The following is a 20,388-nucleotide window of genomic DNA, read 5'->3' on the forward strand; positions in this document are numbered from 1 at the left end:
AAAACTAGTTATGAAGCATGTCATGAGTCAGACTGTTGATACTCCACTTTGACCTGTTTGAATGGAAAATTGCCCAGGAGAATAACTTCATTTTGAACTTCTTTCTCAAACTGCTCAATGTAAGGGAGAATGTCTTCATCTTTAACTTCATCAGAGATCTTAATGCTGCTGACAGGACATGTAGAATCCAAAGTATCTTCATCTTGTATCTCTTCAACTTTCATTTCTAGAAAACAAGAATATGGCTGATTTTCATTGTGAAATACAAAATAACAGAGTTGGAAGGGACCTTGGAGGTCTTCCAGTCCAACCTCCTGCTCAAGTAGGAGACCCTATACCATTTCTGACAAATGGCTGTCCAATCTCTTTGTAATAACCTCTAGTGATGGAGCACCCACAACTTCTGCAGGCAAGTTGTGATCTCTCCTTGATAAGGTTCTATCCATTACTTCTTGTCCTGTCCTAAGGTGCCTTGGAGACTAAGATGACCCCACCCTCTACTTCTTTGTGAAAGCCCCTTAGATGTCCCAAAGTTGCTTTTTCAAAAGTTAACTGAACTTCCTTTTTCCTTGAAAATGTTTCATTTCTCATCCAAGAAGCTTCTTCAGTTCTGACCAAATGGTGGAAAATGGGAAGATCTATATTCCTTGCAGTCATTTGGTAATTAGTACTCTTTCTGAGAATTGTTGAGGCCACTTGGAGGTTTTATCTGTGTCCTTCAGGTCACCTGAATAGTGCAAATGGGCATGAAATCTTCTTGGAACTGCTGAATTGCATAGATAAACCTCCATGTGGCTTTAATGGCTCTCAGAAAGAGTACTATCGACCAGATGATTGCAAGGAATATACAGTAAATCCTTCTACTCTCCACCATTCTCAAGAATTGAAGAGGCTTCTTAGATGAGAAGAGAAAAGGAAAAACAAAGACCAAGGAAAAACGAAGACCAGTTGCCATTTCAAAAACCATCTTTGGGACAACCATGACCTGGATGACTGGGAATCTCCATAGACATTCAGGCCCTTGGATATTATTATATTGCCATCATGTAAGTATTTGGATGGGTTTAACAAACTACAAGATGCTCAGGATAAGTCTGAAAGGAGTATGAACATTACACATTGGCTTTAATTGTCTCGTATAATTATTTGCAGCACTTTACTGTTATTACCTTATGTTCTTGTCATCTGAGTTAACTCTCTGGCATCAACAAGAGAAAGGAACAGAGGCATTTGGAATGGAAATTCTGATGTTGCCAACTGAAAAATTGCAGCAACTAAAGAGAAGTCTCTGTTGCAAAAAGAGAATTATACAAACTGAATAAGCTGACAGACAAACTGAGGATATCTTGGAGAAGCTGTATTACATCCCAAAACTATTGGCGTGTTTTATAAATGTAAGTGACCTAATCACCACATCAGGTAGTAATCTTGCTTTATGTCTTTTGTTCCAAGAAACTATTGCTACAATTGGCCCAGTAATTGATTCAAAATTTGTTTTGGCTTTACTCTCCTATTTTATTGGTTATATACAATGAAACAAATCCCTATTTATTTAGTTTTAATATTTATCCAAACTGGACAAGGAACTTAAATACACTTTCTGATTAGAGATTTGTTTCTTTGTTAAATGTGGCAAGATTTAACAATTACTTTTGCCTATTAACTGCAGTCTGTTCTTCCATGTTTTGGTACCAACACAGGATGGCTTTATATAGATTATTAAGCTTCTAATTATATCAGATATTTAATTGATTTTTTTTGCCCTGATTCAAACTAGGCAAAAATCTATTACCTTCTTTTTTTATATGAATTCTAGGAATTTTTAAAAATTTTCCCACAACATTTTCCTTGAACTGAAATGGTTTATTAAATCTCTAAATTGTATATGATCATGCTTATTATCTGATTATTGCTCCTTCTTGATTAAATTTATGTCAAGATACGTGCCAAGGGCATAAACCTTGTACTTAAAAAAAATATCAGGATTTAAAATGTTTTTCTTGTATAATCAAACATTCTGAAGAAGAATTGAAGAATTGAAGTGAACATAGTTTATTTGTCTACATATCTCACTCATCCCATGAGTGAGACATTGCTCTTTGTCACATATAGTGACATATTAACCCTGTCCCTTCTCCTGCTGGATACAGAAAAGGATTGGTCCTTTAAAAACAAAGTATGGCAGAAGTCCAGGGGCTGGTGCTAAAAACAGTAGCCTCAGATTAATATTTTGGAATCTTTAGGAAATGAGGATTCTGAGAAACTAAGACAGAAAATCAATTTCTACGGAGCATGCTCTTTCTATGAAAATAGGCAAAGCATTGAACATGAATTTTGTGCTTGGCTTCTTATTTCCCTTTGTTGTGTGATGCTGTCTTGAATTCTTTATTACTAAGTACAAGTTATGGAATAGAGTATTTAATGTCAATTGAATTAGTTCTCCCTCCTTTGCTCCTTGTGATAAAGGACCAAAGAAGGAAGAGTTGAGCAATATCATGAATTTTAGGAGAAATGTGATTTCAGTAGCATTTTCCAAGCATTTTTTTATTTAACTTTTTTATAATTATTAATGCTGATACTACACTATACTTTTAATATTATTTATATGCTTCTTCTGGAAAGAGAAATAAAATACTGTTTTAAAACCTGTTTTAAGTTAAGATGTTATGTACTGAATCTTATTTCCCAATTTTTACTGTATCTGTTATATTAATTTTGGTTTATTTATATATGCAAATGGTCACTGGATTACATCAGTATCTACAATTTGCTTTCATGAATGATCTTTTGCATAATACCACAGGCAGAACTTCTGTTATGTTTTACTCATAAGGTTCTGCAAATAATTCACACTTCAACTTCTAGCTATCAAGTCTGGTTATGGAGGCAGAATAATTGTAAAATGCAACCTTCTCAACTCAATACCCTGTAGAAATGTTGGACATAATGGCTAGCAATCATAAAGCTGTAACCCAAATAATTGGAGGGTATCCATTTATGAAGGCTGATATGCAGAAACCTAATTATGGATAAATAGTGAACCAGTTCTTACTCATAGTCTTTATATTAATGAAACAAATATGCATACTTCATCTTCTGAATGAAAATTGTATTATAATAAATTTACCATGTGACACCACCATTTTTCCCCCTTTATCTATAAGCCGCCTCTGTTTGTCATACAGGAATATCTCATCTGACTTGACAAGTGCTACAAGAAGTAAAATCAGATACATTGAGATAATTCAGAGAGTTAAAATCTTAGGAAACTATATAATAAAGCATTTAAATAGACAGAATTGGCCATAACTGACTGAGCAGTGGTGGCAAAGTGGTTAGAATGCAGTATTGCAGGCTCACTGCTCACTGCCAAGAATTCGTTCTGACTGGCTCAAAGTTGACACAGCTTCCATCCTTCCAAGATAGTAAAATGAGGACTCAGATTGTTGGGGGCCCTATGCTGTCTCTATAATCTGCTTAGAGAGGGCTGTAAAGCACTGTGAAGGGGTATATAAGTTAGGTGTTATTGCTATTACATACTACAAGAATTGTACGGCTGCAGAATCTTCATAAAATAAATGACAAGAAAGGGAAATCGGGGAAAACATAACTCCATTAAAAATATTAGTAATGGAATAACTGGAAATCATGAGTATGAAACAAGGAGACACGCTGTACTAAAACAGTAGCCAAATAGTGATTTTGTATCTTGTATCTTTTTGCATTCAGAGAAAAATAGTCTTGCTTTTTTGCGTTAGGAATTCCTTTGCGTTAGGAATTATCCCCATACTGAGATCAAAATCTTATTAAGCTTTTTTTTTTTGCTGCTTATTTGTAATTCTTTCAATTCTTAAACTTACAATTACACTTTTCTTTCATTCTGGATTGAAGGCCAACTCATCTGGGTTTTCAGACTTGTTTCAAAAGTTTCTAACAGCTTAGACCTAGTTAATGAGCATGTCTAATAGAGAGGTCTTATGGAAGTTACCATGACGCACCTTTGCTTGCTGCTATGAGTTTTACCACTTGTGCTCGGGACCTCTTCATCTTCCTGACTAGTTAAGGCAGTGGTTCTCAACCTTTCTAATGCCGCGACCCCATAATATAGTTCCCCATGTTGTGGTGACCCCCAACCACTTATATATCACCAGGTGCCAGGGGCGTGGCCAAAGAAAAGGGGAAAAAATGGCGGACAGCCTTGTTTGGTGACCCCCGTGAAATGGTCGTTCGACCCCAAATGGGGTCCCGACCCACAAGTTGAGAACCACTGAGTTATGGCTTCTTGGGAAGTGACATGCATTGGGTCCAAACAATGTTTAATGTGGGTCCTTGGTGCTCATCATTAGTGCTGATGATATTACCTAGTTTGAGTAATTAAAAGTCTGCAAGAAAAAAAACAAGCTCGGAAAGCATCAAGGATCCCTCATTTCAACCTTGAGCTACAAATATTTTCCTTGGTTAATATTTCTTTGTGGGAGGGTATAGTTCCACCTGCCTTTCTCAAGATGCCAACTATGTGTGGGGTTTTATTTTTTCATTCAGGGAAGATTGTTGAAAAGATAATGGCCACTCCAGCTTCAGAAAGCCCAAAAAGAAGCACATTATCTGACCCTTTTCAGTCAGGATTCAGACCAGGTGATAGTACTGAAATAGCATTGGTCATCTTTGTTCATGATCTTTGAGAATATGAAATGGGATGGTAAATCCATCCTGACCTTCCTGAATTTTCTGGAATGTTTCAATGCCATCATACCTTTCCTATCCTTCTGGGTCAGATGGGGGGGCAGGAGAGTGAGAATTGGGGCACTGTTTTTCAGTGGTACTCTTCCTGACCAGTTATGAGGTAGGAAGCAAGGCCTCATCCTAAGCTCATTTTATAAGGAAGCAGCAATCAGTAATGGAGATCAAGTAGATGTAGCTCTACCTTTATAACTGTTACTTTTAAATAAATAATAGAGAGCAAATAAACAGAAGGATCAGACACATTCTGTAACTTTTTTCATATGTATGTGTGTGTGTACATCTATCAATTTTGTCAGTATCCGCCTGCCCTGATATAGGGTCTTCAGACCTTTAGACTGTATTTTCCTGAACTCTTGGTGAGACAGGTGAATTCTAGAAGTCAGAGTCCAGGATATCTGAAAATGGGGCCAGATTAGAGAAGATTTCTGTTTACTCATGCCCACAATTAAAAGTGCCAAAGCAATTTTAAAATGTGTTTTAACAAGACCCATATATTTAAGTGAACCACAAAAAGGAATATTTAAAATTAAATATGAATGTGGTCTTTTTACTTGCTCTGCATTCCATTCATATAGCAGGATTTAAGGCCTCAGAAAATATTTCTTTTTCTCAGCAAAAGAACCAAGTATGAGATCACACAATAATACCTGTAGATCCACAATACCTTTATTCAAAGCCAAGCCAATATTGAACATCTTGTTATACCAGTTTTGACTAGGTATTTTAAATACTTTTAATTAGTTAACATGCTTAGCAGACATTTCCTACTTCCATTCTTCAGCTACACTTAAGAAACTTGGCTTAGCATATCTGTAAACACAATGCCAGAACAAATGAAGCTCACAATTGCTTGTACTATTGTCCACTAACACACTGTCCTTCATCAAAGACTCCCAAAGCTTCCGATCACATTTAGAGCAGCTAAAACTTATAATTTAAATTGTAAGCTGGATATTTAAATGGAACCGAATTTGTGATCTTTGTCACCTCATTTCCATGAACGGGAAAGAATATTCTGACACAAAAATTACATACTTAATTCTGCCTCACCTTCTTTGCTGACCTCTATCCCACACTGCCTTGGGTTTATTTCCTCATCCATCAGAGGGTCAAAGTAATTTCTGCTGCATTCATTTCCTGTGGAAAGTACATGAAGTAAGGGTCAGTGATTATTAGAAGCACATGAACCAAAATGTTAATTTTGAAATCCAACACTAGCATGCAAGAGGGGCATTTCTGCTACTACTTTATAAGATTTTTTTAAAAAAAAAAAATACAAATTCTTCTAAGCTGACTGCTTTCATAATTATCATCTAGGAAAAGGTCAGAAAAGGTAATTTTGGAAACAAGTTCAGTTTATGTTACTTTTGCTCAAAAATTAATGAGAAAATTCTCAAATGAAGATGATAGGTTGATTAAAATAACACCATTAACCCTATACTCCTAAACCAAAATTATTCTTGAGACAGGGCTTTAAAAGAAACTGTTAAGAAAATTGTGTTTCACAGGTGACCCCTTCAATTTTAACAGTTTTAAGTTTCACCACTCAGCTTTCAACATCTGCTGCATCTTTAATACTATTGTCAACCATGGAAGTGTTTAATTACAGAGGAGATGCTGTGAATGCTGCCTCATTAATCTGAGCCGCAATTGTATTAACTTGGGCTCAGCATCCACATAACAATTTGATGGGATAAAACTACTCATTTAGCAGTTTCCATTTCCATAGCTGCGTGTACACAGTGCTTCAGGAACTAAGGAAATTTATATTTTGTTTTTAAAAGTGAGAGGAGGACATCAGCTGACATAATCCCTAATCTTTACAAAATAAACAGGTTGGGTTCTTTATTATTTTCCAGTAATGAATCTCCTGGTATCCTTAGAGAAGTGCAGGTAGTCCTCGACTTATGACCACAATTAAGCCCAAAAAAATTCTGTAGCTACGTGAAACATTCATTAAGTGAATTTTGCCCCATTTTACGACCTTCCTTGTCGCAGTTGTTAAGGGAAACACTGCCATTGTTAAGTTAGTATCATGGTGGTAAAATGAATACGGCTTCTCCATGACTTTGTTCATCAAAAGGTCGCAACCATCATAAATACGAGCCAAGTGTCTGAATTTTGCCCACATGACCTTGGGGGATGCTGAAATGGTTGTAACTGTGAAAAACAGTCATAAGTCACTTTTTTCAGTGCTGTTGTAAATTTGAATGGTCCCTAAATGAACTGTTGTAAGTTGAGGAGTACCTGTAGAAGCAGGCTAACATTTACATTAGATAATATGGCTGAATGAGAAGTGACACCAATATTACTCTTATTCTCCATCTATAAGAGGATTGGTGTAGGGTTTCCTGCCTGAGCAGGGGGTTGGACTCGATGACCTGCAAGCTCCCTTCCAACTTTATTATTATTATTATTATTATTATTATTATTATTATTATTATTATTATTATTATTACTATTACTACTACTACTACTACTACTACTACTACTACTACGGGAGTGAGGGGGGTAGTTTTGAGCTGCAAGCAGATTTCCATGGTAGTAATGATTAAAGGCACGAATCGAAAAGATGCAATCCTTCTGTAGCAATGGTCCTTCTCTACAATCGTGAGGGTGCTACAGTTAAGCAAAGCAATTGTGTTCTGCCTTGTTAAGTAGACCAACCGCAATTGTAAGCTTCACAGCTGAATCAGCTAACTATTTTGCTTGGTTTATTCTGAACACTACTTTTTTTTTATTCTGTTATTACTTTATTACAGGAATGAAATAAAGGAATATCTTACCATTCGTGGGATGCATATACCACAAGACTGGAATACGCATTTGGGATGTGAAAATAAAGGCATTTGTTCTTATATTTTTCAAAAATCTTCCCTCAGATAAAATAAATGAAAATGAAAGCACACACCCAGAGACACGGGCAAGGATCAAAGAGATATGACAAGGAAAACAAAGCCTAGAAATACTCTAGAAACAATATAATGTATTTACTTTTGCTATACTTAAAAAAAAATGTAATGCCAGCAGCAGCTCTTTCTTGGAGACTAAATGAAACTTTGATATGAGACTAGGTTTAATTTAGATTTCTGGACTGGCACACTGTCAGGGTCTATTTTTTTCCATGCAGTAAGTACAAGACCTGAAAATTTGCTTTACCTTGAGGTCTCAATAAAGAAAAAAAATAAATGAGTTTCATTTTTGTTACTTTATCTGTCAACAACTACTAGGCTGGTATGAATCCTGGCAGCATGTAATCAAAGTCTTATGTACTGCAATAACAGAGCTAGTCTACCTTATTCAGCGTAATTGTTTTCCTCTAGCACAAAGCGACGTGAGAACATCCTTTCTTGCAGATTTTAATGCTGAACATTAAAAGAGAAAATGTGATGCAAATTCTTCAGTGCTAATCATGCTCCTGATCAGTACTTTCATACATACAAATAGGTCTTTAAATAGACTGGCCTTGAATCAATTCACATTTGTACTGGTGGATACCTTTTTAACATTATAGCAGTCAATTGCAATGAAACATCGGTAACATAATCCATTTTGCAGCAGTTGGCATCCTGACATATTGTTCTCAACAATTTATTGTATGTAAGTTCTTTCTTTGTTCAGACTTGCCACAAAAGGCCTCTCTTGAACATAGAAAAAGCCAAATCCTTTCTAACTAGAGAGTTTCAAACTGCTCCAGATTCTCTTTGTCATCTTCCATGCTTCAAAAACTGTCTACATATCTATTGTTGTTTGTACAATAAATGTTCCTTTTAGAGGAAATTTCTACTGGTGGCTCTGTTTAAATGCATGCAAGAGAGGACATCATGCTATGCAAGATCTGTGGGGATGGATGAATTTTAAAAAAATATCATATTAATAGAGCCTAATAATAAATCATATTAGACCATTTATCCTTTACTGTATTCTTGAAGCCAAAAGGGAAAAAAAGAGATACAAATGGACAAGGAATCACTGTAATTTTTAAATCTTTTTGTCAACAGTAGAACATCTTAATAAATAGAATGCATATCAGATAAGACATTTACTAGAATAATTGGTCCAAATTTATTTATTTATTTATTTATCAGTCACATTTATATGCCACTTGTCTTGCGGTACAAGGCAACACTGAACAACTTACATCATAATAAAATATATGGAAGTAAAAAAATTATAAAATATAAAAACAGATTAAAATTACAGAGATTAAACCAAACTGAAGAAGCCTGATATTTCAATCTTTCTGGCACCAGGGACCAATTTTGGAAGAAAAATTGTCTTCCATGACCCGAGGGGGGGGGATGGTTTCGTGTATAACCTAGATTCCGTGCATGTGCAGATGAAGCTTAGCTTCATGCAGTCTGAGGGTTGGGGACCCCTGATCTATATGGAAGTCACTGTTTCATGAATCTGGCAGTATCTTGATGTGGAGTTTATTATTCACTATCCCCTTCCTGTTCCCACTGGAAAGATGTAAACCAAATAATCCACAGCTACAACCTTAAGCTGAGAGAGGTGAGGTGATGATTTTTGTAACATAATAGGGAAAAGACTCACAGTAACTCTGCTTCTTTTTGCCAGATGATATACTAACTCTGTCTCACCACCCTATCTCATCCCTCCCTGCTTGGCACAAACATTATTTTTATTTTATCATCAAAAAAGCCATTATATTCTGAGTTGCAGAATTGATGAGGCTAAGGCTGCTGAAAATGTAACTGCATAGAGTAGCATTTAATAAACATTCACTGTGCCATATAATTGTGAATATTCTTATTTTGAAGCATTTTAGCAATTACGTTACTTGGATTGGCTGAGATGATCTAGTATATTTCAACCTTAAAATCTCTAGCCTCAGTATGAACATTATGCAGAGAACTGTGATGACAAAAACTCAGTTATAGTATACATAAGAATAAAATACTTCATAAATTAAAAAGGTAATCATTGGCTGACAAGCAGCATTTTGAAAGCATTTATATCTATATTTATATATTTTATTTTAAGATTGATACTATTGTAGTGAAAAAACTATCCTGCCCTTTATCATGTTGAATTCCAGGATTTTTTATTATTTTATTATTATTATTTTTATTAAAAAGTTTTACAAAAATTACAAAATATACCCCAAAACCCACCCACCCTACCCACCCTCCCCTCCCCCTCCCCCACTTCCCAGAGCTGAATACAGGGTAACAAATATAATAATCATAATCTAACTAACATTAACCAACTATATAGATAAACAAATATAATGCGCTTTAACTCCCCTTTAACACAGAATAAACAATTTGCAAATAAACTTGATCATATAAATAAATTAAAATCCTAATTCTTAAACAATACAACATAATAAAAAATTTCACTATAATAAACTATTAATAATAATAACAATAATAATATTCTAAAATTTATTCATAAAGTAAATGGAACTTTTTAGTCCCATATTTATTCTGAATATAATCTATCCATCTTCTCCAAACCGAAATATCTCTCTCTTGTGAATGATCCTTCAAATAAGCCGAAATTTTTGCCTTTTTTGCTAAATTTGAGACCTTAAGGGTCCATTCTTCTATAGTCGGCAAGGAATCTTTCTTCCAATATTGCCCTACCAACAACCTTGCTGCTGTTATTAAATTCAACATCAAATTAGTTTCTTTAACATCAAAAGGATTTTTTTTATTTTTGACATAACTTACAAAGCAATCCAATACAAAGAAAGATACTTTTGATGAAGCTTCTTCTAACATGCATTTCTCTAGAAACTACAAGTCATAAAAAAAATACCTATTCTACGAAGAATTATATTTTCAACAACAATATTCTTTTTTCAGTTTCAACACAGCAATTTTAGGACAACCTACATAGGAAAAAAGAGTCATGATACAATGTTTGAGTCAACATGGAATGGACAGGTTAAATCAAGGACATAACCATTGTCACTCAAGCTGATGGTGATCAAGAGTGAAATCTCACCTCTTGGTTCAGCTTGGGCTTGCAACCTGAATTTTTGTGGGTGAGCTGCAAGACTACTAGTCAGCTTGTCAGGTCTAATAAGTCCCACCTTGTAAGTCTGATGTGCTGAAATATCAGTATTGCTGATGTTAAAAGCTGGGTTTTCAAAGTCTTCAGTTGCAACTTTCTCATCTTCTGCTATTGGAGGGGGGGAAGCAACAAGGTCAAAAGTGTACCCAAGACAAAGACAAGGAGAGATTTCCTTCTAATCCTTCATTTACTTTTGTGTGGTATCAGCATCAAATATCACCAAAATGGAATTAAATTAAAATTAACTCTTTATTAAAAAGAGGGGGGACAAATGATTAAAATAATTACAAACAGCACTCTGACAAGCAAGAACAAAAAATTGCCTACAGCCATTTGTCTGTAATTATTTAATTAATCCTTACACAAATTATGAGCAATAACTCATCGAGCAAAGCTCAGCCATCAGAAAGTCAGACGACTTAGATTTCTTCTGCTTAGATTGTTTCAGAGCCTTCTGTTGGAACTTCTGGAGGGAAATTGTTAAGTGAATAAATGAGCTTAAGAATGTAGATCACCCTTTAAGAGCCACAACTAACACAGTATTTTAAATATGGGATGGCATTGAAATGTCACTTCATTTACATCTCCATTAAAGAGGTCAACTACTAACTCAACAACAGAAGTGGAAAAATAAATAAGAAAAAGAGAAGAAAAGTAAAACAAATGCCAAATGAAGGTCACATTAAAACTCTTCACTTAAAAGAATACATCAATTATATTTCCGAAAAAATCTTCATCCTTTTTGTATCTAGTATTTGGTAGGAGATGTTTGATGTAATATGTTAAATATATTTGTAATTCTTTCTCTTTTCAATGGGGCCAGTTTGTTGTTGTTGTTAGTTACGAAGTCGTGTCCGACCCATCGCGACCCCATGGACAACTTTCCTCGAGGTCTTCCTGTCCTCTACCATCTTCTGGAGTCCATCCAGCCACCTCATTCTCTGTCGTCCCCTTCTTCTATTGCTCTCAATCTTTCCCAGCATTAGGCTCTTCTCCAGTGAGTCTTTCCTTCTCATTAGGTGGCCAAAGTACTTGAGTTTCAACTTCAGGATCTGGCCTTTTAAAGAGAAGTCAGGGTTGATCTCCTCTAGGACTGACCCCTTGAAGTTCAGGGTTGATCTCCTCTAGGACTGACCCCTTGCAGTTCAGGGTTGATCTCCTCTAGGACTGACCCCTTGCAGTTCAGGGGACTCGCAGGAGTCTTCTCCAGCACCATAGTTCAAAGGCCTCAATTCTTTTGCACTCAGCCTTTCTTATGGTCCAACTTTCACAGCCATACATTGCAACTGGGAAAACCATAGCCTTGACTATACGTACTTTTGTTGGCAGGGTGATGTCTCTGCTTTTTAGTATGCTGGGGGCCAGTTACATTAAAGCATTTATAAACCAAATCAAAAAGCTATTAATATAATCAAAATCACTATCTTTGAGTTAGACATATTCTTGAAATAATAGGAAACACTATTTTTTTTCTATTTTGATTATGCTCAAAACTCCATGAAAACAGAGGGCAATTCATATACAAAGGATGTTAACACGAGATCTGGACATGTTATTTCAATGGAGGTCAAGTGACATTGAGTAGGAATCTGCTCTAATTGGTGAGGGGGCTCATTTTTAAAAGATGGAATTAGCTAATTGTTTTCTCTACTTCTTGTCTTACTATCACCCATTTCCAGAGTCCTGTGGTTCTCAATTCACAGACATTTGGCCAACAAGAAGAAAAATTGTTTGAAGTGATGCTACCAAGAGTAAATTATTTGCCTCTTTGTTTTTAGTATTACTGTAGTAACAAAGACGTTCCATCAAAAGGAAAGGCACCCCTTTTACTCTGAAATTTTCATAGTTCCCTGTACTCCCTCCCTCCATGATTGTACTTACCTGTTATATCTTCCATAGAAGACCTGTATATAAAAAGAGAGCTGAGAAGATATCTGCAGACTCCTTACATCCTGGACATAAACTGTTTCAACTCCTCCCCTTAAGACGGCGCTATAGAGTATTTGCAGGCCAAAACAACTAGACACAAGGACACTGAAAAATAATCCTGAATTTCATAATGAACCGCCAAGAATCAGTAAGTGACCTTAAGTAAACTACCATCTTACAATTTTTCAACCCTCCAATTAACAATTAGTATAATGCTACTGATAAACATTGTAGATTCTTGCAAGGGTTATTAAAAATAAAAACTACGGTAGATGGAATGCGCATTTTTTTAACATTCTGGAAAATGGGGAATGGATAGATCAGAAGGCAGGTGAATTCCTATATAGAAAATTCTGCCACCACATTGCCCTTTACTGAATAAGATCATGGAATCACCTAGTTCACTGTTTTTGAAGTTGACTGTACTTCAGAATTTCAGACACCTACTTTGCCAGCCCAATGTGAAGATAGTGGTGAGTAAATCTAGAAGCATGGCCTATAAACACAAATGCATCCTGCATATTAACTTCACTGAATTGAAGCATCTTAGTGGGTCAGCTAATACTTGGGTCAGAAATATTATATAAAATATGTCTCCTAGATCAGGGGTCCCCAATCCCCAATCCGCAGACCGGTACTGGGCCATGGTATGCCAGCAACCGGGCCGCACAAACAAGCAAAGCACCATCTGCGGGATGCAGGCAGCACTCAAAACCACATACCCTCCGATCCATGGAAAAACCTCTCTCCACGTAACTGGTCCCTGGTGCCCAAAAGGTTGGGGGTCTCTATCCTAGATTATACTGCTTTAAACTGATTAAAAATAAAATGCTTTCTCGTGAATCATTCCACTGAATTAATGTAGAAGTGTGGTTATCCCCATGGATCATTTTAGTCAAGTGTTTATTATGGAAAGAGACTGCCTGTATTTTTCCAAATACAGTACTTTCAAAATACCATCAGGCTTATGATATTTAGTGTCCTAAGTAGGTTACAGTGCCAGAATTTGTTTGCATAACTTCAGATCTCTACTTTTGAAAAACTCAAAACATTCAGGATACTGATAATTTGATATATTAAGGCATTCGTTGCTTTCATAAATAAGATTAATCATCAACAGTCAATTCAAACACATTTAATTAAGACTGATACTTAATTCATGCCTTTAATGTCTTACATATCAAGTTGAACATTAGCTGTCATTTACAACACCATATTTTAAAATAACCTTTATGTTTTATTTGCTCCAACTTGGTGAACTTTTTCTAATTCTAAGGCAATCGCACAAGGCCAGTCAAGGTTTCATTCAAGACACCAATGGCTTTGCTCTCTCAAGGATGTTTTGGAACTAAAAGAAATGAGGCAACTCTTCCCATATTATGACTTGAAATAATGTATGTATGTCAGGAGGAGGAGGAGGAGGAGAGGAGGAGGAGGAGGAGGAGGAGGAGGAAGAGGAAGAGGAAGAGGAAGAGGAAGAGAAAGAGGAAGAGAAAGAGAAAGAGAAAGAGAAAGAGAAAGAGAAAGAGGAAGAGAAAGAGGAAGAATCAAACTTAATTCTATGTTATCTGTGACAGTTCAACAACCCTTTTCTGGGACTCACCAATCTATCTGATGATTATTTTCATTTTTTTCCCTCTTAAATTAACAGCACATATTTTAAAAAGGACACATCGACATATTTTCCATTCATTGCGCCAAATCTTCAAAGATTATGATTTTTTAAAAAAAAACACATTATTTTGAAGGATGAGTCAATCCGTATAGTTTAAAGTAGCAAACAAAGCAACTTTGTAATGTCTATGCGCAAAATGCGAGAATTGAAATAGCTGTACTTATGTTACCACCCCCACCACCCCCAAAAAACCTTTATATATATATATATATATATAAAACCAGTGACAACTAAAACCGAAGAAGTTTTTAAAATAATGTGATTGTTGTCAGAAGAAATTGGGTACAAGAAAGCTGTGTTCAGTTCTGGTTCCATTCAAAGCCATGGCCCAGGGGTTCTGCAAAAGCTGCTACAAGGCTGGTGGGCACAAACCAGCAAGAAAGTGAATTTTGCATACTGTACGGATCATCGCTCAGTTGAGGGCAGTCAGATTGAATCTGCAGTCAACCAATTGTGCTTCATGAAAACGTCAGCCCACATTTGTGTCTCCCTGTTTTCTCCCGTCTGGCTGTAAACAAGCTGTGCTCTGAGCTGTCTTTTCCTACCCTTAGCGTCTTGGTAAAGCTCACAACAGAGATCATCGGCTTTCTTAGAATCTGAATTAAAGTTACCACTTCCAGACAGCAGTCCCCATGCAGGCTGAAAGCAAAAAATGAAGACAGGCTTTGCAGTGACAGAGTATGCGTTTCCTAACAGGAACTTTAGTTACTGTTAGGAAACGCATACTTTGGATTTAGACCCAAATTGGCATATACGGTCTCTTTTGTGAGTTTAAAATGAACAACTTCAGGTGTGCTTGAAATGAATAACTGCTTCAAACACCACCAAACAAATTCTGTAGATTTGTCCACCATAACTCCTAAAATCTTATGTAGCTCTGGAATCTTAACTAGCTAAAAGAGATGGGTTAATTAGATACAAGTTGTCCAGACATTGATTGAAAGAATTTAATAATCTCTAAAATATTCATAGGATTAAAATAATGGCACAAAGGAACATTTTGTTGCTTCTTAATTCATTTCAATAAACAAATATTTAATATGTGTTTATATTAAACAAATACAAATATTTAAATTTAAAACAGAAACCGTGCTTTCTGGTAAATATGGATGGAACCTCATCCTATCGTATGTTTATGCCCTTCTTTGAGTCAACATCAGCTTTTCAAAAACTATAATAAAAGTAAACGACTACAAATAAAAATTCTAAATAATAATTGAGGTTCCCATATGTGCAGGTTCTATTCTAGCAGTCGCCAGGAGTCAAAGGTACGGACTCAAAAATGCACCCAAAAAATAAAGAAGTGTAATATACAGAACCTACAATGAACAAAGTTCTTCAAGTGATATATTAAATATTGTTATAGTATAATACATTACACGTCTGAATTACTTCCTAATATACTTCCTAATTACTTCCTTATGACCGTAATTGAGCCCAACATTTCTGTTGCTAAGTGAGATATTTGTTAAATGAGTTTTGCCCCATTTTATGACCTTTCTTGCCACAGTTGTTAAGTGAATCACTGTCCTTGTTAAATTAGTAACAGGGTGGCAAAGTGAATCTGGATTCCCCATTGACTTTGCTTGTCAGAGGGTTGCAAAAAGTGATCACATGAACTTGGGACACAGCGGTGGTCATAAATATGAACCAGTTGCCAAGCATCTTGAATTTTGATCATGTGACCAAGATGATGCTGCACCAGTTGTTAAGTCTGAAAAATGGTCATAAGTCAGATTTTTCAGTGCTGTTGTAACTTTGAACAGTCACTAATGAACTGTTGTAAGTTGAGGACTATCTATATAACATATCAGTATATACGTCAGAATTTCTTTTAGAGTATGTCTGTGTCTTGGTTTGTATAGATGTGCATAGATGTGTATATAATTCAATATAATATACAAGCATTCCCTTTCTATCGGCATAATATGTATTCCAATTGATTCAAATAAATTTCTAAATAATCACATGATGTTCTTGTTTACCAAGTTTTAAGGACATTACTGGAAAAAAAACTTCTGAAGAAGTAACACTAAAGAATTAACATTTAAAAAATAAACAGCAAACAATGCAATTGACTTGACTTGATTTTATCACTGCATTTAAAGCTTTTACTTCAAGCTAGTATCAAACTTTTAACATGACACCAATAGCATAAGAAAGAAAAATAGCATGAAATATAAGCATTAAAATGGCTAATTCATGACAAAATACTGCCATTAAATGTTGATTCAACAAGTTGTCCTTTGGTTCAACTTTTCCAAAGAGTAAGCGACTACACAGGATGGTGGGTTAAATGTAGTTGAGACTGCCACAAATCTGGCCTCAGTAGTAATTAATGTAGTTTAATATGGTTGTTAGCACATATCTCATGTAACAGATAATGTTCCAGCATGCCATTGATAGAATCTTTCAGCATAGCTTTAGAAGAACTACCAGGCACTGCCTAACTTGGTTAGGTCAAAGAGTTGAACCATGTGTAATTCAGAACAGAGGAGGTCCTAGAATCACTCGACAAAAACAATTACACTACTTATTTCTCTCTGTCCCTTGCCCTAAATTCACAAGCTTCACAGTTTCAGTGCAGTCCATCTCATTCTGCCCCTGGGCTACAAAACCACATAAAAATATGTGGCGCTGAGTTTATAAATTTAATCAAAACTAGAAACAGTAGACAGGCAAATTGAAGTTTTACCATAGATCCCTGGGAAAACTCTAAATTCTTGAAGGCACTTTTGTTTAAATTCTATGATCCCCTCCCCCATTTCTACTACATTGTCTACGACTCTCTCATTCTCTCGTTAATCATCCCCTTTCACTTCCCAGTAACAGAAAAGGGAAAACTGCCTGCCTGCCGGTTTCCTCTCTATTACTTTTAAAAATAGCATTTAAAAAGAGAACGAATACTTTAAATATCCTGCAAAAAAGAAATTGCTTACTTGCTTTTCCATACCTTGCTTTCACTTTTAGGGCTCCACAAACAGAAATAACAAAATGTTTCTGTGTAGAAGACATGGTAAAAAATGTGGATAAATGAATGTTTGCCTTGCACAAATTTTACCTCATTCTAATTTATGTTCTGACTTAGCAATGCCTATTTTCAATAGACAGCTGTTATCTTTTAATACCCATGATATTGGCAGGTAAATGCTCATGTCCACCAACAAATACTGGTCTTAAAAATAACTCTCTATTTCTGTCCCTTGATGTATAAAAGCTAAGCCAACATAAGCTTTGGAAGTGACTCATAAGATAACAAATAGATGAAACCCAAGAACTGACATTTCTTTCCATTAAAGTTAATGCTATTGTTTCTATCTGTAATACAATTATAGCTATCTTAAAACTGGTATTTTTGAGGGCAAAACCATTCTTAAACTATACAGTTTCGACTGAGGAAAAAGGATTGCAACAATGATGCTTCTTCTGAATGCCTGCAGAAGAGATTAATTTATTGTTTCTTTTCCTGAAAAGAGAAAATAGCTACAAAAGCAATTTATGGCCCAAAATTTCTGCTAAACCTCTCAAACCTGCCTTTTATTTATGCAACCCTGAATCCGCATAACATCTGGATAAGCAAGTCAGACTGGAACATGCTGAGAGTCGGGAGTGTCCTATCTCTTTGGGCATTATCAGAAGATGATCTGATGATCCTGGGAGACATTCACTTATCTCCCTGCAAATTATCCTGAAAGATTCTGTCTTCTCTCCCAGATTATTTAATATGTGTCTGAAGTCACTAGCAGCACTCATTTGCAGATTTGGAGCTCATTTGCATTTGCGTGCTGAGGAGATATAAGTATACTTCTCCTTTCCCTGAGAGCCTGGGGGTGGATATTTCACGAATCTCCATAGGCAGAGCTTAGATGTGGAGAGCAAGCTGAAACTGAATTTAGACAGAGTTGTTGCTTATTCAAGGGACTCAGTGCTGGACTGGTACATCCAATTGCACAGCAATGATAGCGAATGGGGTTGGGGGGGGCTGTCTTTTATTAATTTCAACTGATTAACCAATTGTAGATTAACCAGGCTTATTGTACTACAGTCTTCATGGGGCGGTCCTTAAAGATGGTCTGGAAATTGCATCAGGCCAAAAACATAATGACATGGTGTCAAGGGACAACTCTAAGAGCATCATGAAACCCCTGTGTTGTTGTTGTTGTTTTAAAAAAAATTACTTTGACTGCCTATTGCTTTCCAAGCCCTACAGCAGATCCTTACAGTGATATAGAAATCCTTTTATATCCAAACCATTTATATCCTAACAGATGAAGCATCACCTATTTCTATATAGCATTCCTCAGCCTAGTCAGTATTCAATAAAGCAATCTGCAGAGTATAAAGATAGAAAGACCTGCACATGGATTAGAGAACAAACAAAAGCATATCATGTCATCAAGAGAATAAAAGAATTGAAATGGAAATGGGCTGGTCACATAGCAAGAAGAACTGATAGCAAGTGGACCAAGTCAGTCATAGAATGGATCACACTTGATAAACAGTGTCCCCAAAAGAGACCTAAAACAAGACATATTGATGACATCAGCCAATATTGCAGGCCCAGTTGGCAAAAGAAAGCTCAGGACTGCATTGGTTGGAAGAGGCCTTCATCCTGCAGTGGTTAGACAATGGCTGGGATGATGATGGTGATGATGGTGATGATGATGATGATGATGATGATGATGATGATGATGATGATATCTAACATCAACAGCACATTCTGGTTTTCTTTCCTCTTCTGATAAGGACTACAACTCTACATTAGAGTTGGCTTTAAAGATTGGAGTGTTATGCTTTACTTACACCATTAGATTTAGAATTTTTAAATAATTTTAGAAAGTTATGTATGTTATATTATTTTTGTAATCCATTTAGAGCAGGCATGTCAAACCCGTGACGTCACGTGTGACGTATCACGACTTTTTCCCCATTGCCAGCAATGGGGTGGGTGCGGTTTCTGTGTGATGTATCCGGCCCGTGGGCCAGCAGTTTGGCATGCCTGATTTAGAACCACTAAAGTGAGTGTCATACATAGTAATAAATAAATAACTATTATTAGGAGATAGTAAAATAAGGATAAGTGGTTTGTCTACGGCCAGTTTATATAAAAAGCCCTGGAAATCAGAGACCTCTGAGTTTATAGCTTCTTGATCACTGCCAATTTGCTAGAAAGGAACATTCAAATTAAGTGCTTAACTAAAACTGTACAAAAGAGATACACTGTGGAAAAAGCCAAATATCAGTAACAAAATCAGACTTGCACACAGAGATACTCTCTGTATTCATACTTTTTTTAGTGTACAATATTTAGATACTTTTTTTTACAATTTCAAATGTAAATAGATTTCATGCATAGTGTTAAAACAAAATAACATTGCAAATAAAACTAAGAATTGTATGTATTTTCTGTTAATTGTGAATGTGCATCATATTTTTGTTCAGTATTTATATGGCACACAGGTTTTGATCTTCTTTTTTCTATACAGAACGTTCTTAGTGCATTTTTAAAAATGAGGAGTTAACAATGAGAAGTGGTGGCTTGCCTAAGGCTACCAGTAATATTGCAGCATTCTTGGAAGATGAAACTTAATTCTGCATGTATGAATCCATGTGTCTGCTTATATGTTATATCTATCTCTCTGCTTATCTATCAGAAATCCAGAGTTTAATATCAATGGAGAAAAGATCTGTGGTGTTTTCATCTGATGTGGATTGGCTTATAGCATATACAGTATAATATATAACATTTATATATATAGTATAATGCACAATACTCATTTATTGACATTATTCAATTAGCATTAGTTTTATTTTTATAATTTTTGTAAGATCGATAAAACATTCTGTCCAAATAAGCTCAGACTCCAGTGTAATTTAATAATGCGATTAAAGTTCAAATTCACTGCCCTGTTGGGACTTCCATTTAAATTCACACATTGTACAATACATGCTCCCAAAATAGTGTTTAGATCAAATATACCAAAAAACTGCTTCTC

The 20,388-nt window shown here is 35.7% G+C and overlaps 1 protein-coding gene across 1 annotated transcript; it reads right to left on the reverse strand.

The window, feature by feature from the left end:
- Positions 1-201: 201 nt before the first annotated feature.
- LOC120315317 (orofacial cleft 1 candidate gene 1 protein homolog) lies at positions 202-15,246 on the reverse strand. Its single transcript, XM_039359483.1, has 7 exons — positions 15,119-15,246; positions 12,670-12,807; positions 11,170-11,285; positions 10,720-10,893; positions 5,794-5,880; positions 1,170-1,288; positions 202-226 (listed from the first exon to the last, which is right to left on the reverse strand). The coding sequence occupies exons 1-6, from the start codon at positions 15,244-15,246 to the stop codon at positions 1,275-1,277; spliced, it is 657 nt and encodes a 218-aa protein (XP_039215417.1). The 3' UTR covers positions 202-226; positions 1,170-1,274.
- Positions 15,247-20,388: the final 5,142 nt, after the last annotated feature.

Source organism: Crotalus tigris, unplaced genomic scaffold, assembly GCF_016545835.1.
Source record: "Crotalus tigris isolate CLP2741 ecotype Arizona unplaced genomic scaffold, ASM1654583v1 scf7180000019077.834891, whole genome shotgun sequence".
Lineage (NCBI taxonomy): Eukaryota > Metazoa > Chordata > Lepidosauria > Squamata > Viperidae > Crotalus > Crotalus tigris.

Bases quoted from the DNA above. Each gene is read 5' to 3' on its own strand.
- LOC120315317 (XM_039359483.1), bottom strand. From the start codon at position 15,246: ATGGTGGACAAATCTACAGAATTTGTTTGGTGGTGTTTGAAGCAGTTA. The intron at 11,286-12,669 runs GTAAGTACAATC...TACATTCTTAAG, and splicing joins TTCTATGGAAGATATAACAG to CTCATTTATTCACTTAACAA. The intron at 5,881-10,719 runs GTGAGATTTCAC...TACTTTCCACAG, and splicing joins AGCCCAAGCTGAACCAAGAG to GAAATGAATGCAGCAGAAAT.